Source organism: Lonchura striata, chromosome 10, assembly GCF_046129695.1.
Source record: "Lonchura striata isolate bLonStr1 chromosome 10, bLonStr1.mat, whole genome shotgun sequence".
Lineage (NCBI taxonomy): Eukaryota > Metazoa > Chordata > Aves > Passeriformes > Estrildidae > Lonchura > Lonchura striata.
Genome location: NC_134612.1, coordinates 15,140,611 through 15,163,773, shown reverse-complemented (window position 1 = coordinate 15,163,773; position 23,163 = coordinate 15,140,611). Strand labels below are relative to the sequence as shown.

Sequence of the window (23,163 nt, the reverse complement as noted above, 5' to 3'; positions counted from 1 at the left end):
GACACCCCACCGAGACTGTCCTCCACGTCACTTCAGCTACAAGAAGTGCACTTCTAGAGTCTCATACAGGAAATTATAAATGTTAACAACCACATAAGTATGAAATATGCGAAGTGCAAACTCACAAGGAAATGCTTGGCAGCTTTTTCTTTTGACTTATTGTATCTTTTTTCCTATTCTTCTGCAATTCTTTCCATCCTCTCTTGCCAAATACGCTACAAACTTGCTTTTCAGTCCCAAACACCAAGGGCAGAAAGCCCAGACCAAACATTTCTTTGGAAATTTGTTCTAAAACAGCTAGGTAAGTCTGAGCAAAATAGATTTTGTATGCAGAGTTCTTGGTCTCATTCCTCTCCACACTGGCCATGTGGCTGAGTTCAGCCCCAGGAGCAGCCTCAGTGATTTCCGTGGAGCCACATCCACGCAGGTGGGCTGAGCTATAAACCCAGGCTGAACACGAGGGTTTGTTGCCACTCGCAGAGGTTAGGAAGCAGCTGCCCTCCAGCACCCTTCCCACTGGAACTCAGCACTGAAGGGACAACTCTTCCCATGTTCCTACTTCTGCATTTTCTACAGAAGGTCATACGCAGACCAAAGCATATGGGTTAGGCACCTTTGATAATTTGTCTGACTACTGAACACAACATACTCCAAATAGGTTAAATAAATCACTTTCTTATGTTACTCATAGTTTAAGTGACAAAACATTTACTATTATTTGGGAAACAGATTCTTAGTGACAAATCTTTGGTGAAACAGTGCAAAAGAAGAAAGAAAGAAAACCATAATAACTCTAGAGAGCCAGAAATTGGCACAAGTGTCCTGTTCAACCTGCATCCCCAGGTACACCATGAGGTACACCTCAGCTGGCCCCACACAGAGCAGGGCCAAAACCACAGGAGAAGCCAACCAGCACATAGCAGGGAACTCGGGTGACAAGCCAGCCTCACACACAGGCCAGCCACCAGAGCAGTGCTTTAGCTCAGGCAAAATGGAAGACTCCTCACATGAGTCCCTTAGAATGGAATACACTATAACCTCAGTTATACCCAGAAACTACCCAAAAATACTTTTACTAAGAATGGTAATTGACAACAGTTTCATTTATGTTTTGATCTACCTCATTCACCCATCATCTGTTCTGCAGCTGGCGTCTCAGGAAATGAATAGAAATTTAAATGCAAAAAAATTTAAACATAGGCAACAGTGACAGATAAGGACAAAGAAATTATCTCAAAAACACAGCCATTTATTAAAGCATTTTTACAGACTGGATCAGCCTGAATGTTCTGGAAGAGAGTTCTACAATTGCACAGATTACAAGCAATTGAATTTTGCTTTTTCTATTATTTGTTGTTTATCAAAATTGTTAACTGCTACTTATAGCAGCTGTATTTCCACGTCACTTAAAATTGCTTCTCCTTTCTAGTAATTTAGTTCCAATGATTCATGTGGTTGCTACAGTGATATCTCATTGAGAAAAAACATTCCATAGGTAGAAGAAAAACTGAAAATGAAACAGCAATGAAGAAGCCTGTTCCATTAAATTCTCATTGCTTAAAGGAGAAAGAATTATTTCACAATGCTATTTGCATATTTAAAAACTACTGCAGGAATGTATGATTATGTACACAGAACTTGCCAGCACAGCTCAGTTCTTATTGTTCAAGGGCTGCTCCAAGGCCCCTCCTCAGCCAACTTCTTCATTTGATGGGAAGTCATTGACACAAACTGCAAACACATTTCCTCGCTAGATCCTTGCTTTGGCCATGTTTTAGGAGAAGGGATCATGACAGAAAAGCATGTGATTTCAGCAAGTATATTTTCAAAGCAAGTTTAGGAAAAACACATGACTACACATTTGCAAAAGTGTGCCTGAACTCACAGCCTTTCCCACTACCTTAAAAATCAGTTTCTGAACATCAAGTTTCCAACTACAAACTGATTTGGCATGTTGAAAGTTTACAAATCTAGTGATGCAATAAGCCATTATTGCTTCAGGTTTTCTAATTCAGAGACTTCTTTATCATCTGGTAGAGGGTGAAAAAAAAAAACAGTATGCCTTGCTATGAAATAACTCATCATACTTCTGATGTGAACCTTTATAGTCATTATTATCTAATCACATATCAGCACCTCAACAGCTACAATCCACCATCCTTTCACAAGCACTTTAAGCAAGGAAACAGATCTTAGGTGCTGTGATTTGGGGTCCAATTAAATCTCAAAACCAAGAAATATCAATATGAACTTCATCAGAAACAGATAAGCAAGAATAAAAGCCATGTGGCTGAAGCTGCCTGTAGTAGCGTGTTTTGAAAGATTTAAATAGGTCCCCATGAAAACAGGGATTCAGTGACTCAGGAACTCTGATTTACCCATGTCCTCCCAGTTATCACCACAACCATAAGAAAGTAGCCTGTGACATTTCTATTCATTACATACCTCCCAACAGTTGTATTTAAGAGCTCTGACAGGTATACTGACAGGAAGGACAGAGGCTACACCCTCCTGCTCAGCAAGGTCAGGAGAAAGCTGCAGCTCAGCTTTGCTACAAGGAACACAGAGCAAGAAGCTGCTTTATGTCCACACTCCCCCCTGGAAGAACATAGGACTTTGTCACAACCTTGCTCTACATTAGTGCCTCTATCATCCCTCAGTAAAACCACTGCAGTAACCTTCATTCAGAAGGTTTCTACTGTTTGGGTTGGGTAATTTATATGAACATTAAGAATAACCAAAATTATAACAAGTATTGATGACTAATAATGAAAGATATGAACCTTTTCAGAAATACTACAGGAATTCTGCCTTGCAATTTTACCCATTTCCTAACAGTTAAAGGTTTACTGGCATCAAGTGATTATGCCATAAGGTTTTCTGCAATTCATTTAAAGATAGTAGTATCAGACTGGGAAAAAGACCATGAGGTACAAGAAGACCCTAACAAAGTGTTTTCTCCAGTTTCTTTTCCTTGAAGGAAAGGAATCAAGAGAGGCAAAAGAAGATGATACAAAATGAATTCAAATGAACTAGTACGACTTACCTTGGAAAAACAGCAGCACACTTCTGCTCACAAATTTTAGTCACAACTTCTTGTTTGCTTGAGTGTCTTTAGTACTTTAGCAGGTATGAGTAATTAAAATAATGCAACTACTGGTACAGTTTTCTGATTAAATTATGCCAATCTACAACTGCATTGTCACCAAATGGGATGAACCAACACTAAATTCAGTTGTCTCAGAATGTATATACACTAGCAAGCATGTCCAGCTCAGGACATAGTTTTGTGAAAGACCTAAGCCAATGTAAAAGTTGCCTGCAGCCCTGAGGGAGGTCTTGCTCTCCACTGCCTTCCCCTAGCTTTGCTTCTGGCAGTGAAGTTTCTTCTCTCTACTCCCCATAAGCTTTAGGTTTCACACCCACTGAGATGCTGACAGAACTCACTAACCTGGATGGCAGAGAACCATCCAGTCTCTTCCGCCAGGGCACCCAGACACTAAAGGATCCAACAACACACGTCACAGTCACCAAAAAACCCGTGGGAGAAGCAGCCAGTGACAAACTAGCAGCAGAGGCAGAAGCAAAGGAGGGAAGAACAGGAACTCCAACTTCTGCCAAGGGTAAGCCATTCAACCAACCTTCCTTCTCCAACTTCCTCTACATCCCAGATACCACAGGATTGCTAAAGCTGATACAAAAGAGGAGGCGTGAACATACAGCCAGAGAGTAGAGAAAGAGCAGTACTATTTTCCTCAACATCCAGAGCTCACCACAGAGCCACAGGCACTTGAGATATGAGCTTGGCATGGGACAGGAGTGGCACAGCAGTGCCACATCACATCACATCACGGAGATGTTTGCATCTCCATCGTCTAGCAGGGTAATGGCAGGCACAGAAACTGGGTGAATGTAGGCACAGACCAGCCACACATCCCACAGGGAGGCACAATTACGTTGATTAGATACAACGGTGTAAAATACATATATAGAATGGGTAAAAACGTAAGGAAAGACAGGGGAATGTTGCCTGACATAAGCAGAAATAACCCTACAGCAATGATAGACAACCGGTCACTCGACTGGGGAAAAACAAAGGAGTGCGTGCCTTGCTCTGACAACAGGAAGTAAGACGATACTGAGCTTGTTTGCTACTGGCACCCCAACAGTGGCCACACCGAATACGGACACACAACAGAACGTAGGCAGGAGACACTGGGAAGTGAAATGTGAGCACAACTCTGAAGAACGGAAGACGGACCACCGAAGAGTTCACCCTCCGAGCCTGAGTCTCAGCTGACATTGCCTCGGCTGGCAAGCACTGCCCGCACCAGCCGCCCGCCACCACTCACCCCATCTCCTCCAAGGCGTGACCCCGCGGCGCTCACTGCCCAGCGCTGCCCAGCGCTGCCCCCGCCCGGAGCCCGCACCCGCCCGCCCGGCCCCAGCACCGCACACGCTGCCTCCCTTCCCCCCAGAGCCCCCAGGCCCGGCAGGACCCACACAGCCCCTGCCCGCCCCTCCGCTCAAGGCCGGCTGCCCACAGCTCGCCAGCACCTGTCAGCCCCAGCGCCCCACAGCCCGGCCCGCCCCGCACACAGCCGGCCCCGCTTCCTGTCCCCCGGCACGACCTCGGCCCGGCCCCTTCTCGGCGGCACCTGAAGCGCGGCGAGTCCTTCAGGCACTCCTCGAAGTCCACGGTCACCTTCATGGTGGCGGGGCGCGCCGCTGCCTCCGCTGCTGCGGCTGCTGGCGGTGGTGGCGAGGCGAGACCGGGCCAGGGCCGGCGGACGGGGCGGGGCGGGGGCGGTGCTCGGGGCAGGGGCGGTGCTCGGGGCAGGGGCGGTGCTCGGGGCAGGGGCGGTGCTGGGGGCAGGGGCGGTGCTCGGGGCGGGGGCGGTGGCCGCAGCGCCCGGGGCCCGCCCCGCCCGGGCGCGACTGACGGCCCGGGCAGCCAGCAGGGACCTCCTGCGAGAGCGGGGGGCGCGCCGGCCAATCACAACGCCAGAGGGGCGGGCTCAGTAGGCAGAGCGCCCAATGAGCGTGGCCGCTCGGAAGATGCAGCCAACCGCCGGCAGCGCAGCGATTGCTCCCGCCCCGGCGTGCTCAGAGCGACAGCTCGGGCCGCCAATGGGCAGGCGGCCGCGCCAAGCGGCAGCTCCATGGCCGTGGATGCCCCGCCACAGCCCGGCCCGGCGTTCGCCGCCTGACGCTGCCTGGGGGGGGCCGGGCCTGCTTGTTTTTTTTTAATTACAGCTCTTCATTAAACGGGGGAATCGCTCCCTCGGGGGTGAGACGCGCGGGAAGGCCCGGGCGGGCCCCGGAGCTGCTGCACCGGGTCGAGAGCGGCCTCGGTCAGCCGGGCTCCGCGCAGCGCCGGCGCGGGGCAGGGCCGGCGGGGCGGTACGGCCCTGCTGGGGGGCCAGCGGCGGGAGCAACGCTCCTGCTCAGTTCGCTCTCCGGCGTGATTCACTTCTACACAGAGGAAATAACTGGGGGGGAGACTCAAAGGAGTCTCTGAAGGAGAAACGCAAACCGCAGGTTTTCCTGTCAAGGAATATCAAGCGTGCATGCTTGGGTTTCTTATGGAACCTTTGTCCGAGAATACTCCGAGCTAGAGCGGATCGTATTTTGAAGTGGAGTGATACAGAGTGAACAGGACCACGTTGCAGTCTCCAGGTTGCAGTGAAGGACAGCAGAACGTTGTAGATTTCTGATCGTTTAAGAGAAGAGAGAAAAAGATCTCTTAACCAGTTAGGTGTGCTTAATGTTCCCAGGTGTAAAACAGACAGACAGGAGCACCAGCCATCCCCACTCCTCTTCAAAAAGGAGCAACAGAGTAGCAAAAGTTGCTATCCAAGTTAACTTGTCAAAGATGAAGCAGTCACAGGGATGGTGCTGAGAAGCTGACCGAAGTAGATGATGTTCACTCTTGCCTCCTCCCAGAGTCTGACGAGCTGCCATACCTGCTTCCAGCGAGGCCATACCTGCTTCCAGCGAGCCCACAAACCCCCTACAGCTTTCATACCCTCCCTCATGCCAGCATCTCCACTAAGTTTCACCTCTTGTTTTAGCTCTTTTGTTTTTTCATATTCTTCCCATTCTCTCTCCCCCGCTTCCTTTCAATGCTACAATGAGAAACAGTCAACGTGGAAGGAGGGGTTCCAAGAGGCTGGATGCCTGCTGTACCTTTAGTGAGGGACACTTAGTTCAGTCAGTTGTAATTTAGAATGTCAGGGTTTTTTTTACAAGACTCATGAAATGTCAGAACCAAACTACAAGTTACATGGATGTAACTGTATATTTTTGTGAGCTGTCCCTCACCAAAACTAGCCAAACTACCACTATTTTGATTAGGCATCCAAGTCACACCTACTCAGGAAAAGCAGCATGTTAATATTTGTGTAATTGAAGCTGCATTTATGTTGTGAAATCCACTTTTCAACTGAAGAATGCAATTGAAAAGAGCCCAGCTCTGTTTTGAGGAAGAGTTTTACTTCCTAAGAAGTAGCTGCTGTTAGTCATTTTCCATTACTCCATGCTAGTGAGTGATGACTCAGTGTTGACCGTGAAGAGACAGATCAGTTGTGGTTAAATCCTACAACACACAAAAACACCTTGAAAAATGCAGCCTTTTCTGAGGTACTGCTGTCTTAAGTTCCTGACTTAGGTTACCAGATCTACCCTCAGGCCTAGGCAAGCCAGCAAATCTGTGTGAACAAACAAATTTACATCAAAGTTACTATAAATGAGAGCCATAAGGAAATTACAATATTGGTTTAAGAATTTATCTATGAACATACCTGCAAATGTTAGCTGCCAGTTTCTTCTGAAGAGCTCCAAGAAGCCAAACATTAGATTAGTATTAGTGTCATAAGGTAGTAATGAAAACAATTGTTTTATTTATGTTGTGACACTTAACACCAGTTTCAAACAATAATTACATTTGTGAGGTGGCATCATAGTACCACAAAAAAGCATGTTACAGAAACAAAGAGTTCTGGTAAGATATACAAATTTCACATGAGAGAGGTTAGCTGTGGAAAAAGTATCTGCAGTTTCCATGAATTATACAAGTTGGTGGGAAAGAAGCTATAGACAGAAAAAAAAAAATCTATACACATGAGTTAAGGCTCTTATTTGTAAGTGATCTTCCTACTGGAAGCATATTGAAAATGCCTTCTCTAAACAGGATGCAGCTTGAGGACTTAAACCTTTGCAAGAAAATTCACAATTATGGTACTGTGGAGCTCACTGTCCACATAAGTAAGTACTGTGTTTGTTTCCTCTTTACACCACTCTGTATTGTACACGAGTATTTACCATATGCAAGCTAGCTAAGTCCTCATCAAATGTAAAAAGAGAAAGCACATTTCTTCTCTTGTCCCCATTCAACAGGGAACTCCTGATATTTCTCAAGCAGAGGGAAATCAGATATCCCTTTGTAAAAAAAGCTGTATGGAACTTCTGGAGCTACTGCAAAGTAAAACTTGCATGATTTAGTTTTTAAAATGCATCAAGGTGTAAGCAAAGTAAACCAGCCTTTCACTTAGAAGCAGTGGTAGGGACATTGGCTTGCACTTCTGCTGAGGAAGACAAAGAAGCACTGTGAACAGAATTTCTGCGAGCACTGAGGAAAATGAAGAGAACAAAGCCTTTAAAAAAACCCCAAACTAAATCAAGTTTCAAAATAGCATCAAACTCGGAATTTAGGTGCTTGGAGGCACAGAAAAAGGAGATCACCCAAGCAGCTCAAAATCACCTGAGTGATGAAGGAACCTAGTATACATTATGTGGTTAATTTAAAACCGTCTTCATGCATTTGTGTACCTCCCTCAAAGCTGCATACTCATTTCATCTAGATTTGTGGAAGCCATTACAGGAAAGGTCTTTATTGGAAGTTAGAGAAGTTTGTTTGTTAAAGAAAATGCTTTCTAGACCTTGTAAGATACAAAGGAGCCCTGCTGAGCACCAAATGGCCTTGGACACAAGAAAGTGGGGGGGTTAAGGAGGGCAGGACATTAGCTCGGGTAAGAGCTGCTGCTGCTGGATTCTACCTTAATTTCAGAATTTCAGTGCCCAGCTGGGGCAGGCCAGGCCAGCAGCTGCTCAGTCTGAAATACAGCTCAGTGCACACAGGCCAACACTCTGAACACTGCAAGCTGGTTTATAAAAGGTACAAACAAAGTTTTGAAATCCTATTCTTAGGAGCCAAATTGAAAGCTGCAGTATGTGACTTGATGAGTCAAAGTATCTAAATGCTTACCCTTTGCCACTGTTTACTCCATGGAAGTGACCACATTTGATACAAGAAGTAATAGCACTCAGCATGTTGAAAAAGTAGCATCACCACACTGGCCAGAATCAAGAGTTCAGCTCTTTTTTGTGAAAAGACCCTATTAATCTCAATTCAGGACCTTAGAAGATTAACTAACCCAAAACTGACCACCCTACTAAGGAGAGGAGATAGTTGGGAAAGGCACCCTACAAAACACAGCATAATTCACAGGTATCTTTGGCAATGCGTCCAGTCTAATTAATCATTCCTGTAAAAATCTTTCAAATGACAGCATCCTATTGCCTTATTCACTCTCAATTTCTCTGGGACTCCAGGAAAGCTCACACTTGAGAATGTATGTAACTGTAAAATAACTTTCATTCCTTTATTCAAACTTCACATATACAGTGGAGAAAAAGACATTTTAAAATTGATCCATATAATTATATGGATTTTTGCAACATATCAAATTCAGATCAAAATTAAGATATACACTGTATTTCATAATCAAGCTGAAGCTTAAGTGTGTACTTCGTTTGTATAATAAAACCCAGGAACTACTCTGAATACTGGAACATTCACCAGTCAAATTCCACCCAGTGGGAAGTTTTTACAGCAATTTGGAGGTGCAGAATCCCTCTTTACAGCTATACAACCACACTGTAAACAAGTATTTGAATTAGGCAGTTTCCCTTCTCGCTTCAAAAAAGCCTTCATTTTACAAAAGCAGTTGCTGTAAGTTGCAATGACACAGGAAGATTTAGACCAATGGTTTTCAGTGTGGACGTTGCCAACCCCAAAAGAGTAGATCAACAGCAGTTATCTTTAATAAAGAACAGCCAGAGCCTAGGCTCAGCACATCTTCAGTCCTGATTTATACACTCATGGCTGGGTGTTTTTCCTCAGGTGCTAACAGCACAAACACTGTTCATGCAACTGGAAAGAACCAAACATTTGAAACAAGAGCCAGAAGAGTAACAGTGGTTGTGATTTAAGAGAAAAGCTGTAAGGAACTTGCACGGCCTCACAATAAGCCAGAGAGAGCTCCACAAAACAACCAGTCCTGATGGAAGAGGTTATGACAGTTAAATGCAAAGTTCAAGTTAGCTGCTTCCAGTGTAAAAACACTCCCTCAACCAGATGTTAGTACTGCTTTAGTCAGAAACTAACAACCAATTCCAAACACCGCTCTTAAGAAATAGCACAGCTCTTGTTCTAAACACTGGGAAGGTGCAGGCAAAAACATACTGAAATCTAGATTAACAGGTCAATACTTTACAAAAAAAAAAAAAAGTTGTAGGACTTGAATAATCCCTTTTTAAACTGCTTAACACATCTGATAAATAGCTTACATGTCAATCTGATATTCGCTGTACCGTTTGGCTCTTGAATCCCAAAACTTTCCATATGAGACACTACATCTAGAACACTCTCAAATAAATAGTGTAAAACCGAAAGATAGTGAGTGTTTCAAAGCAAGAGTAACAGTACATCACGCAAGATAATCAGTGCTATACATACAGGGAATGCCATTCTGGTTGAACAAATTATGAAGCAGTATTCTCCATGAAATACTAGGCACAAGAATAAATCGATTAGACAGTGTTTTCTGCCTAATGGACAAATCTAAAATTAACATTCTTGGCAATACAACATTGTAACGGATATGCTTCTTAACATTTAAGAGCCTTAATTGCAAAAATCATGAAGCGATGTTTATATTTGTGTCTTTGACAAGCAGTTACAGTTCTGGACAGATTTCTTCTATGCTGTGTGCTCCACTTTCCAGCTGGTCACGAGTAACATGTGCTGCATAAGAAAAATTACAAAAAACAGATAATTCTTCACACCTGTTCAATATTTTCACAACACACACAACTATCCTCCTGAAACCATCTTTGCTTCTCCAAAGATGTTTGCCAACCCATCTTAGCAATGTATAAGCTTTTAGTTACAGAGTGCAGAAATGTCTAAAACACTTATTAGACTCTCATGCCCTAAATGATGGGCAACACCACTGTTGAGCACACCAAGCACTGCGTGCTCATTTCCCCGGAAGTGGGAGGATTTAACTCAGGTGTTTAGAACTAATGCACGAGGTTCCTGAAACACCAGCAAGCACAGTACTTCTCAGGCCAAATTTCAGTTCCAGATGAGGCACTTGAAATAAAAGAACCCCAAGCTTATGAAGGAGTACAGTAATGTGTTTTCAGGAAGTTGTTAACTCATGCTTTTGAGCAAAAGCACTGCAATAAATCAGAGGAAACTCCTCCTCAGTGCTGATCAAAGAATACCTCATTTAAAGGACAATATTCTTTTTAAAATGTCAGTTAGGCATGGGCATGAGTTAGATTTGGTAACATGCAGTTTAACAAGCAAACAACTCAGTTAACCAGCAGAGCTGATTGCTGTGTGCTCCCAGCCTTCTCACTTATTTCATCTTTAGGGTGATGCTTGCTCTGTTTAAGAAAACACAATACATTCTGTATCTACCAAAGGCCAAAGGGCACACCCAGTCAGTGACAGCTCAGCTACTGGGTGCCATCTGAGCAGGGTTAGCAGAGCAATGCAGCTAAATGAACCAGAGGAAGAGAACAATAGTCTTACTTCCTGTCAATTGAGCTGCTATAGGCAACACCCTCTGGCTGATACTTTTGTGTAGCAGAAGACGGGTCTGCACTGAAATCACCATGCTTAAATTTACCTACATCAGGAATATTTCCTTCAGTGATTTCAAAGAGAATTTCTAAAGGGAAAGTTTTTATGGAGAGAAACAAAGGTCACTTCTGCTAGCAAAGTCTATTTATGTTATTCATGGAGTCATAAATAGCAAGTACCCAGAGAAGGTGAAATGCTGAAGCAAGCAAATGTAGAATCATAGAATGGTTTGGGTTAGAAGGAATCTTACAGGACACCCAGCTCCAACCCCCCTGCCATATGCAGTCTACAACTTATACTTTCTTTTCCACAAAAAAGCTTGGCTGCTGGAATCCATACAACATGGCTACTTGAGGCAAGAAAGGAATGATCCATCCATTTAAAACAACTGGTAGTCACAACAGAAAGAGGAGCAAAAATATACAGAGTTCTCACCATCACTGACTGGACTGGCCATCTTCATTTTATCAGCAAGAAATCTCAGTCTGTAACCAAGAAGTGCAACTTGCATTAGTGGACCTGGTGGTATCTGACAGGAGCCTCCTTCAACCTGCCCTAAGTCTTTAGCCCCTTCTTTGAAAGCAGACTGTAGAGATTAGAAGTGTACTGTTAGTTTTACTCAAATACAAAGCAGACTGAATTAGGGAGTAGAAAGAAGTATCAGGTAAGAGAAGCATAGAATCTTTAAAGGATCTTCATGGATAGAAAAAATTCCAAGTGAGAAGACATTCTCAAATTGGCTGAAAAACAACCCAGGAGCCAGTGGAACCCCAGAGTCACAACAGGCCACTAAGAAATGTCTCTTATGTCACATCTTTACCTGCAACAATCATCAATACTACAGAAGTCATGTTACTCCATTGGAATAAAAGAACATTGCATGGCACCTCTCACTCACATAGACTGACTGGCATAATAGCTGAGTGGCAGCCACATCATGTCATGATCTCCACAACTACCCAAGAACTCAAGTCAAATGGAAGAATTTATAAAAATATAGCTAGAATACATGCAAAAAACCCAGGACATTTTCATTGAAGTTAAAAGCAAGCATCAGGGCTGTTAGTCAGTTTGATGCCAAAACAAGCCATTGCAAAAAATCAACTCCTGTATCATCCAGTACAAGAGTAAGGAAACCCTCCCTTTACTACTCTAGACAAAAGTACTTTAAAATACAGTTTCAAGTCAGAGAGCTCTTTGAAAGTTATCCAGGTGAATAATCTTTCCATATACTGGTCTCAGGAACATATTAATAGGATTTTGATTTCCTTCCATGAAGGAAACAGCCTAATTTTTAAATACTCAAGTGCTTAATGTAACCAAAAGCACACCATGACCAAAAATACAATGGCCAAAAACCCCAAGTAGCAAGTGTTAAAGCCATCTATTTGAGAAACCTTCTGTAGCTCCAATTAACACTTATGAATAAGGAGATTTTCTGTTTCCTCAGAATACAGATGAGAGAGCAATAAATAATGTAATCTCAAAAAAGTTATTTCAGAAAAATTTTGACATTAACATAGATGCGTGCTGAACATTTCTCATCTCAATGTAGGAATTTCTTAAAATGTGGGCAGGACAGAAGACTGGTTTATTAACATTTTTTTTTTTTTTGTATCTCATCATCCTTTGCCCAACCCTGTCTCATTATCCATCTGAGGGCATTCAATTCACCACCTGCTACAAAAGTGAGACCAGTGCTTAACCTCAGAAGAACTGATCAAGGACAGGGATTAAAGGCTGTGATAGCTGATACAGAGATTGGGAGATAACAGAACATGAAGGTTTAAGCAGAATGATAGAAAAGTGAAGAACTGAGAACTACATCAGCTTAATGGAAAGCATTTCTATATGCTATGGTGTGGAGGTGAACCAGTTAGTTGACAGGTTGCTACACTGGCAGACAAGTTACACTTATGGAATCTATTAGCCATGAGCAGTCTAAAATTGATAATTACCAGTTGTGGCTCTGAAGCTGGTTATGAGGAAGGTGGAATGGACTTCAACAATAGAGATGGAAAAATGCTGCAAAGGTCTGCCTTCTTTCCACTGGCGAATGCAGCTGGGGAGCGAGGTTGCCTCTGTTTTACAGCAGAGTGCAGAGAGCTGGCAGCTTCAGGCTATGCAGAAGGCTCATACGGTTGGCTACTGCAGCCCTCCTTTCCCCTGGAGAGTGAAGTTCTAGTAAATAGCCATTATAAGGCCTATGTTCAGTTACTGGATAAAGTCAGTCCAGTAATGGGTCTCAGACACGTACCAAGTGACCCTTTCAGAGCAATTGTGAAGGAATTAGTCCTCCTGTAGTAAATAACAGGACGAAAAGGTGCAATCCACAGAACTTAAACACACAACTTTGCAAATCACCTTTTTATTGAGTGGGATTTAAATGAATTTTAGATGAGTTCCTAGTTCACATTGTTGTGAAAAGCAGATGTGAACCAAGTTAAACCCATGCAGCATCTTCCCAAGTCTGCAGACCATGCTAATATCTCATAGCTTTGCCAACCACAGATGAACAAGGCTTACAGACTTCACTGCCACCAGTCTCATGAGCAACAGATGCGTGGTTTGTTTATGTCAAAAATTTATTCAAAGTGCTGTTACATAAAGAGGTGGGGAGTGAACTGTAATTATTCACCAGAATACCATCACAGAAGTCTAAGACTTTTCACCCAGAAAGAAGTTTAAAGATGAAAGAGAAGGTGTCAGCCTCTATAGTTTTAGGAGTTTCCTATGAAGAGACAGCAACAGCTCCCACTTAAACATCCCAGACTTTCTTCCAGTAGCTGCACTAAAAGCAAAGTTATCCCAGAGTCTTATCTCATACTATAGCAATGAACATTTCTGCTCAAGGACAAGTCTGTATTGAAGACCTAGCAGCAGTTTTACATTACAGTGTTTTTCCTCAGCAAGATAAATACAGTTCTCTCAACAGGGAGGAAACATTGATGGTAATCTCCCATTGCTGGCTACAGTATGGATTTGGAGCAGAATGGGAAATGAATGACCCACAACAAAAAGCCAGGCTCTCCCATGTGGCCATTAAAGTGTTCACTACAAGACAGTTCTTCCTTTAAAAAGGATGCTGGCAACTTCATTACCCAAAGTCAGCTATTTTGGGGAAATGGTAAGAAGCAGAAATGTTTGTTTTTCTGTTATGCCACAACAAACAAAAGCCTACATGCTGTTTATCAACACTGAGTTTTTGTTCCATGTTATAAGTCTACCTATCAAGACAGAGTGCAACAGTACTCATTGAGTGTTACATACATACTGTACTCCTTCTAGTCATCTTACACTTGAGTATATTCACTTCCCAACAGCTCAGAAGGCCACCAGTACTTACAGGTGCTTTTTAATTCATCAGTAGCTCACCATGTTCGGTAGGTTCTGTACTCATTGTTTCTACATCTGCAGCATCACGCATCTCTTCATCCTCATCATCTTCCTCTTCTTCACCATGTAGTTCTTTTGCAATGAGCTGCCTTGCCAGTTTGATGTTTCTTCCTTCATTATAGTGCATTTTTCTCTTCATTTCAAACTGTTTCTTTTTCTCTGTGGGCAAAAAAAATGGAAATAGTTGATCCTTCCCTTAAAAAAAATCAATGTATCTTCTTTGAAGACGAACTCAATGAATAAAAATTATTGTCTTCAAGCAGTGGAGTGTTCTTTTAAAATGAGTCTGACTTACAGAAAGGATAGTAATTGGAATCTCAGAAGCACTTTTCTAAGAACCTGTTTGCAACTAAGAGTAAGTCTGAACCACAAGAAGCATCTGGTAAAAGTACACAAAACTCCAAAGTTTCACAAGCCTTGTTTCTAAGTAAACTCAAGGACAAATTGAGACATACTGCTGGGATAGAAGATGAACTTTTGCAGATGTGTGGCTTGACTCCTGGCTAGCCACCAAAGGTCAGTTATGAGAGATATATTTACCACATGTAGAAGAAAATATTTTCCACTTTCCCCATGGCCTGAAGCCAGCTCTGCTCCATATATTAAACATTAGCATATCCAGCAGTAATGCATTATAATTCAAGTAAATTTTGGTTACTGCCAGCCCCAACGCTTTGTTCATTTCCTTCCTGTAGTATAGCATGGTTTCACACTCAAAGTTAAGGCCAGGAAATTTGAGAAGCACCAGCTAGATAATACAAGCCTGAAACCTTAGAAGTATTGTTGTTTCACTGTTCCCTCAAAACGTTCTAGTCCAAGTCAACATGAAAGAACATTGCTGTTAAAGATGCTATTTGCTTCAGAATAACTGTAGTCTTCCTATTGCATTCATCTACCAGTTGCACTGAGAATAACAGAAGCATCATTTGCAAGCAATTAGCAGCATTTTATTTGTTGTACTCATTGAATTAAGTCTACCTGAAATATGTACAGATGAAGAACTATTCCTTCAACCCCAAACCAGAACTTATTTGAGGTGTCTTAGCAGGAATTCCCATACTTTAATCTTGTATACAGGGAGGCAGCCAACAACAGCAAATTCCTGTTTATATGTAGATCTCAAACCAAACATTCTGACTAGAAAAAAGCAGTGTATTTGTTCAAACACTATTTATCTCTTTTTTAAAATAATAACATTTTTCTGAAAGCATTTCTTCTTCACAAATATTTCTAACAGAAAACCTGAGACTATTTGTAGGAAAAGAGTCTAAACAAAAGAAAGAAAATAACTTTGCATACCCCGTTCTTCAGGTGTTAATTCTTCATCCTCGTCCTCCTCCTCACTGCTTTCTTCTTGCCTTGCTATAACCTTGGGTCCTCTACCTTCAGCTGCAGCTGCCAGTCTACATAAATCATGCAATACAAAATGCTGAAACAGCAAGTTTTTCACTATTTAAAATACATGACATTTCAGAATACTCATACAAACAGTTTTGTTCATTATTTTTGCCATATTTGTATGTAGTAATAATGTGCAAGTCTGAATTACAAGCAGCACTATCAAACACTGAAAAACACTGCATTTGACAATAGCAAAAATGCAGCTTCTAGAGAAACCAGCAACAGCTTTCCATAAAGAGCATCTACCGCAGGAAAGAGCAGATTTTCTTCACATTTAGTCAGTTTTTATAATTACAATACTTACTTTTTACTCAATACATCTGCTTTTAAGGGCTCATATTCTGAATCACTCACTGCATCCTCATCATCTTCTCCTACCATGCTTGAAGGACAAACAAAAAGTAGCTGCTTTTAGTAGTTTGCTCAAGAAAACAGCCAAAACCTTACAACACTCAATTAGAAGACTCCTTTAATGCTTTAAAAGCTTTCCAAATCAACTTTAAATATTGATATGACATTATATTCTAGTACTGAAAAAAATAAAATCAATAGAAGTCAGACTTACTTACTCCATTCAAAGGCTAAAGCCTGCTAGAGCAAACCTTCTAAACCTTGTCCTTCACACTTTGTCCTTTCTGACTGTTCTCCTTATTTAGAAGCTTTGTAGATCTGAGTATGTTGCACACACCCAGCAGGCCTGCACAGTAATACTACATCACCCACAAAGTAAACTTTGCTCTAAACCCACAATTCCACCTGGCAGCACACAGACCAACACTTAAGCAAGCATACCTGTGGTAAGGAGTACTTGGCTCATCAATTTTCATCAAGCCATAATCTTTGCCTGGAGGGTGGTATGTAGCTATGATGTTCATTTCATCCCACTTCTGTGATTTTTTACTGAAATAAGAAAAGAAAATAAAATTTTCTTATTTTCTAAAACAATTACCTCTGCTTTACCAGAGAAGGAATTTTTAAAACATCATCTGATCTTTACTACACACTAAGCACAAAAAATATCCTTATGACACAGACATGTTCAAAGTACAATTATTAAATACTGCTCTGTGCATACTGAAGTCATAACAAATTTTCAGTGCAACTTAAATTTCCCTAACAAGTCACAATAGCTAAACAAAGTCAATTATCTATAAACATATTAATATAATTCAGAGACTCCTGGTCTTGTTCAATGATTATCTTGTGAACTATTTGATTTTACAGTTAACTTGTAAAAAGAGAATTCTTCCCCTTATTACAACCCACAAGACTTCACCAGAATCCAATGCTTTTCAGTTCATCTCTGCTGAAGGAGCTGGAATAATTATTAGCAAAACTGTTGCTTAAACAATAGCAACCAACATATCCCCTCCTGCAGTGAAATCAGTAGCATAGAACAAGGTGATTATTAATACTGCTTTTGACATCCAAAATTGGAATAATAAGCCAAGTGAGTCACTGCTATAATTAAGCCGAGGGAGTTTCACATCTTAAACAGACAGGCACCAGTGATGCTATGTTATCTAGAATTTTCTTAGTCAACCAGAAAAATGTACCATTTTATGTATATTTGAAGAAACTAAAGCTCACCCACACTGACTGCTCACTGACAAAATATATAAGCCACAAGAAAAGCAATTGCCTTGAGGCCAGAGAAAGAGCCATTCCTCCCCTGATCTAAAAGCCACAAAAATATTTAATCAACACAAACCACTATGTTCCATATTTTCTCTAAAAAGGTTACTGCAAATTTCATATAAGGTGGTCTTTCCCTTAGATTAAGCCAATAAATTTAATTTCAGAATAATACAAAAATTTGACTAATTAATATATTCTTGTTGTAAATTATTAGTTAAGGAAGCAAACATTAAAGGACTTTGTGGGTTTCGTGGGGCTTTTTATTTGGTTTGGGGTGGTTGTTGGGGTTTTTTTGGGGGGTGGGAAGGGGCAGTTAGCTGGGAGACTTCAATTTAACTGCTCTTGTTTAAACACAGACTGCTCCAATAACAGATCTGAAAGATATATTAAATCTCAATAACACCAGTGCTCTTAGAATAACATCTGTAAAACAAACTTGATAAAGCAAAATTCCAAGCACAAACTACATCCTACATTTACAGCATCACTGCATAATACAGTGGGGGGGGGGGGAACTAAAAAGAAAAAAAAATAGATTTGGGGGTTGATGCTGAATCCTACATGCCACAGGCTTATACTCCAGAAATTAATACAGATTGAATGATCTTAATCCCCTCAGCATACAGTACCCAGTGCCAAGGTCTCATGTTTGAAGCTTCAGGTCCATTTCATCATTTTGTGCAAACACAAGGACTGCAGCATAAGCGGACAACACGTGAGTCAGATCGTGGCTCTGGCAGGGCAGGGAGTCATGAGCTTTGTGATGACAAAGCAAGAGCTCCGGTCTAGGGATGCCATTCATTCAAAACTGTCTGGTTAGGAGTCAAAAAAATCCCCAGTTTACCCAGTTTAACACAGCCTGAAGTTCCTCCATGACCAACACAAGATGCTCAGTGCGGAATTTTACCAGCCAGAGCACTTAGTCAATGGTACACAGGGTACACAGCTGCTGTAAAGGGACAGAGCTCAGCTGACAAGGAAATAGAACAGATGGGAGAGATTCCCTTCACATGCCTTGTGTTCACTTGCCCAGAGCACATCAAGGTTTATAGCCCAGGCTCACAACTCCACCTAATAATAATACTGGCAATCTTGGAACAATCCCTTTGGCATGCACTGTGCTGGAAATCAGACAGCCCACACTGAGCAAGTCAGTGAGTCATAAATAAAAGACTGAACAAGTTTTTAGTGGCTTTGTTTTTCACACTTGTTTTTTTAAACTCAGATTCCGACACTAAAAGCCTTGGCTGTGGAACACCTCCCAAAGTACAACTTAAGTCAACCTGGGGGGAAAAAAAAGTCATTAGTGGCAGAGACAACCATGTAATTTCACCCCTGCCTGTAAAAAGCCCTCACAGAAGAATGACTAAGTGCTCTGAAAACCCACACCTCTCCTGTTTGTTTCAAATTTTGCATGCTTAGGCATGTCTGCAAAGCACAACACTAATGACATGGCTTAGGACCATCACAGGGAAATGCATCCTCACACCCCTTCAGATACAGAAATAGGAAATCTAATCTTCCTTAGGAAAATGAGATTTGAAAAATCTCATAAGTGTTCATTTGTATGTTCTCACATCTTTAAAAATATACAATAACTTCATTTGACATCACACCAGGTGGTGTGGACAAGCAAGTTTCAGCAGCAGTGACAGCCAAGGAACACCTCTCACACCTGCCTTGCTCCTGCCATAGCAGACTCACCTCTTCCAACACAGCTGCTTGTGCGCACACACACTTCCATAATTGCTTTGTAAAATACCACATCCACTCGCTCACAGGCGTACCTCAGTGTGTATGCCAAGAACACATCTGCCATAAAACCATGATCTCAGCTCTCAGGATGCATTCCAGTGGTATCCCAATCTCTCAAGCTTCCTTCTTATCATATTTTCATGAAGGAAATTTTCCAAACAATGTTACCATCAGTAACAGCAGCGCAAGGTCAGTAATGATGCAAGTACATGAGAGCTCTACTGAACATCGTGCTTTAAAAGATTGATAGCTGACACAATGAGCTCTTTCATCTACAGATATTCTTAAGGATCTGCAGACCTCAATTTCAATATTAGAAATAAGCAGAAGAATTAAGAAAACAGATACCTGAATTTATTAACTACTCTTCAGTCTCAAAGGAAAATCACAACTGTGCTATATCATTCTTCTAAAACCAAAATTCTTTAGCTGAAATCAGAAAAAACACTGATATATTGATACATTGCCAACCAAAAATAATACCTGCACAGAAACCAGCTTTATATTCCCTGTACTGATCTTTCCAGGAAATTTTCTAATGCACCCTGCCAGGTTTAGCCAGTATCTTTCAACTTGCAAGGCTATTTCAGAATTAATCTGACTTTATTGGCTCACATTGGTAAACAGGAAATAGAAACTGGACTCTAGCCCACTGCTTCCCAGGAAATTACTGTGTGCAACAACCAATATACCATACTTTCATCACTTCATAGTCCAATTTCTACTCAGTTTTCAAGATGATACAAAAGAAACTGTAGAAAATTAAACACAGGCTACCAACAGTCAATTGTAATTTATGTCTGGTGTGGTGTTAAACACATCAAGCTACATAATATTAGAACTAAAGGAAAATTAAAAAATCACATTTGTGTAACATATTGCTACTTACACTCGCCTGTTTCAAAAACACCATCTCATTCATTCAGTTGAATTTTTTCTCTGGAAAGCAGGAGCAGCTAACACATGCAACACTGCAACCCAAAAGCTCTTCTTTCTTACCTTGCTGACTTTAGACTACATTCATCACTTAACTAGGCAAAGATGAAAGGAGTATTACCATAATAATTAAAAGATTGACCAGCATGACTATTTTATTTCTCTCCTTGCAATACTGAATAAGGTACCAAAAAGAGAAAACTGTCGAAAGCAAATTTGTAAACCCTGAGTTCAGGTCAAACCTTGCTCATCATAACTTTATGGAGAATCAGAACAACGGCAGGCAGCACATGCTGGGTGCATCAGGAAAAGTGTAGGATTCTTAATCATCAAGGACAGGTCATGACCAGCTGAAGAACACTTCTGGCGTGTCTGGACTAACTCGGCCAAGATTTTCATGTCATTTAAATAACCTCAAGGCGGTGTGCATTCTCAAGCGTGAGATTTTTACAGATGGATCCTGCCCAACCGAGAATACATCTTGATTATGTTTCAACCCAGGAGAGGTCCCTTCTCCAGAGACATGCTTTAGATTACAAGAAATGAGCTACCTATGAGAAGGCTGAGAATAAATCAAACGCATTTCCCAAACTGCGAACCAGCCTCGTAGCATCGGTGAAACCCTTTGTGAGCTGCCACACTCAGCAGGTGACCGCCACTCCTCGATAGGAGCCACGGCGACAGCTCCCGCCGGCCTCATGCGAGCAGCGCTCCCCGGCTCCGCTCAGGTGCACGCCCGGCATCCCCCCGCTCCCAGCGGGGTCCGGGCTCGGCGGGAGCTGCCCCGCCGGGCCCCGGCATCCCCCCGCTCCCAGCGGGGTCCGGGCTAGGCAGGAGCTGCCCCGCCGGGCCCCGGCATCCCCCCGCTCCCTGCGGGCTCCGGGCTCGGCAGGAGCTGCCCCCGCCGGGCCCCGGCATCCCCCCGCTCCCTGCGGAGCCCCGGCTTCGGCAGGAGCTGCCCCCGCCGGGTCCCGGCATCCCCCCGCTCCCTGCGGGGTCCGGGCTCGGCGGGAGCTGCCCCCGCCGGGCCCGCACCGCCGAGCGGAGCCGAGCTCCGGCCGCCGCCGCACGGGGGGCACGGCTCGGACCCCGCCCCGCCCCGCAGCATCCCCCGGGCACGGGGCGCAGCAGCAGCCCCAGCTGGAGACGCCGCCCGGCTGCTCCCGCCCCGCGGGCCCCTCCAAGGAGCGGGGCGGCCGGAGCGGGGCCCTGCGGGGACCGGCCGCCGCCCACCACCACCACCGGGGCCTCACCCGTGATCGTCCTCGTCACAGGCTTGGCTGGGCTGTCGCGCTCCCACGGCCGCTCCCGACGAAGCCTTGCTGCCGCTCTTCTTCAGGATGCCCTTGATGGGCCCCCGCCCCGCCGCCGAGGCGTCCGGTACCGACGGCTCCTCCATGGCCGCGCCGCCCTCCCGGTTCCGCCGCCGCCGCCGCCCCGGCCGGGCCCGCCCCGCGCCGCCGCCGCCCGCGCGCCTGCGCCCCCTGGCGGCCGGCGGACCGACAGCGCCCCTGCTGCCGTGCGCCCGCGCGACCGCCAGGGGGCGCTCTGCGCGCGCGGGGAGCGCGGCACGGACACCGGGACAGAGGGAGAGACGGACACACGGACACCGGGACGGAGGGAGAGATGGACACACGGACACCGGGACAGAGGGAGAGATGGACACACGGACACCGGGACAGCGGGAGAGACGGACACACGGACACCGGGACAGAGGGAGAGATGGACACACGGACACACGGACACCGGGACAGCGCGAGAGACGGACACACGGACACCGGGACGGAGGGAGAGATGGACACACGGACACTGGGATAGAGGGACACACAGACATGGCAGAGACACGGATAGAGGGATAAATGGACACACGGACACAGCAGGGACACGGACACAGGGATAGAGGGACACACAGACACCGGGATAGATGGACACGGATAGAGGGACACACAGACATGGCAGGGACACGGACACAGGGATAGATGGACACACGCACAACGCAGGGACACGGATAGAGGGATAAATGGACACACGGACATGGCAGGGACATGGACACAGGGATAGAGGGACATATGGACACCGGGATAGATGGACACGGATAGAGGGACACACAGACATGGCAGGGACACGGATAGAGGGATAAATGGACACACGGACACAGCAGGGACACGGACACAGGGATAGAGGGACACACAGACACCGGGATAGATGGACACGGATAGAGGGACACACAGACATGGCAGGGACACGGACACAGGGATAGATGGACACACGCACAACGCAGGGACACGGATAGAGGGATAAATGGACACATGGACACAGCAGGGACATGGACACAGGGATAGAGGGACATACGGACACTGGGATAGATGGACATGGATAGAGGGACACACAGACATGGCAGGGACATGGACACAGGGATAGATGGACACACGCACAACGCAGGAACACGGATAGAGGGATAAATGGACACATGGACACAGCAGGGACATGGACACAGGGATAGAGGGACACACGGACACGGCAGGGACATGGACAAGATACATGGACACAGGGACTCAGTGACACAGAGGGACACAGGCACAGAGATACAGGGACACGAGGGCACAAGGGCACACAGACCCAGAATCACGGAATCAGTCAGGTCAGAAGGGGTCACATTGCACAGGATTGTGTCCAGATTGTTCTTGAATGTGTCCAGTGACGGAAACTTCACAGCCTCTCCGGGCAATCTGTTCCAGTGCTCCATCACCCCCACAGTAAAGTTCTTCTTCATATTCAGGTAAAATTTCCTGTGCATCAGTTGCTGCCTATTGCCTCTCATCCTGGTGGCTGGCACTACTGAGAAGAGCCTAGCTCCATCTTCTTGGCATCTGCTGTTCAGAGCCATGCCTAGTTTGATGAGGACACACGGACACAGAGCTCTGGCGTGTGCACAGAGCCCACGCACGGGCCCGCACAGGGGAGGTGTGTGCTGCCCTGGTGGGGTCTGCACACCCAGGAGCTCCTGGGACCGTGTGGGCTTGTGCCTGTTTGGCACTCCCACCCACACTCAGGGCTTTGCAGGTGCAGGTGTCCCACGTGTGTGCTGCTGTGCTGGGTGC

General features: G+C 44.4%; 2 protein-coding genes across 8 annotated transcripts in view; both read right to left on the bottom strand.

Annotated features, from left to right (window-relative positions):
• The window catches only part of ACAP2 (ArfGAP with coiled-coil, ankyrin repeat and PH domains 2), a 63,640-nt gene extending 58,840 nt beyond the window's left edge, over positions 1–4,800 (bottom strand). For both annotated transcript variants that reach the window (XM_077785679.1, XM_021536877.2), the window contains exon 1: positions 4,659–4,800. In XM_077785679.1, the coding sequence (XP_077641805.1) occupies positions 4,659–4,711 (53 nt within the window). In that variant the 5' untranslated portion in view covers positions 4,712–4,800. The remainder of the gene's footprint in view (positions 1–4,658) is intronic.
• Positions 4,801–6,879: 2,079 nt separating this feature from the next.
• On the bottom strand, positions 6,880–21,511 carry PPP1R2 (protein phosphatase 1 regulatory inhibitor subunit 2). 6 transcript variants are annotated; one of them, XR_002465987.3, is made up of 7 exons: positions 21,316–21,511; positions 16,526–16,633; positions 16,038–16,115; positions 15,632–15,735; positions 14,283–14,491; positions 11,372–11,421; positions 6,880–10,087 (listed from the first exon to the last, which is right to left on the bottom strand). XR_002465987.3 is itself a non-coding variant. In XM_021536882.3 (7 exons), the coding sequence occupies exons 1-6, from the start codon at positions 21,459–21,461 to the stop codon at positions 11,417–11,419; spliced, it is 621 nt and encodes a 206-aa protein (XP_021392557.1). In that variant the 5' UTR covers positions 21,462–21,511; the 3' UTR covers positions 6,880–10,087; positions 11,372–11,416. The 6 variants fall into 6 exon arrangements, 5 of the variants coding, with proteins under 5 accessions (XP_021392557.1, XP_077641804.1, XP_021392556.1 ...); XM_021536882.3 differs by having other exon boundaries at positions 14,312–14,491; XM_077785678.1 differs by lacking the exon at positions 11,372–11,421 and having other exon boundaries at positions 14,312–14,491.
• Between the last annotated feature and the right edge of the window lie 1,652 nt (positions 21,512–23,163).

Coding starts and splice junctions, on each gene's coding strand:
- PPP1R2 (XM_021536879.3), bottom strand. CDS start 21,461: ATGGAGGAGCCGTCGGTACCGGACGCCTCGGCGGCGGGGCGGGGGCCC. Junction 16,634..21,315: donor TGTGACGAGGACGATCACGG/GTGAGGCCCCGG, acceptor TTCTTATTTCAG/TAAAAAATCACAGAAGTGGG. Junction 14,492..15,631: donor ATTAACACCTGAAGAACGGG/GTATGCAAAGTT, acceptor TTTTGCCCACAG/AGAAAAAGAAACAGTTTGAA.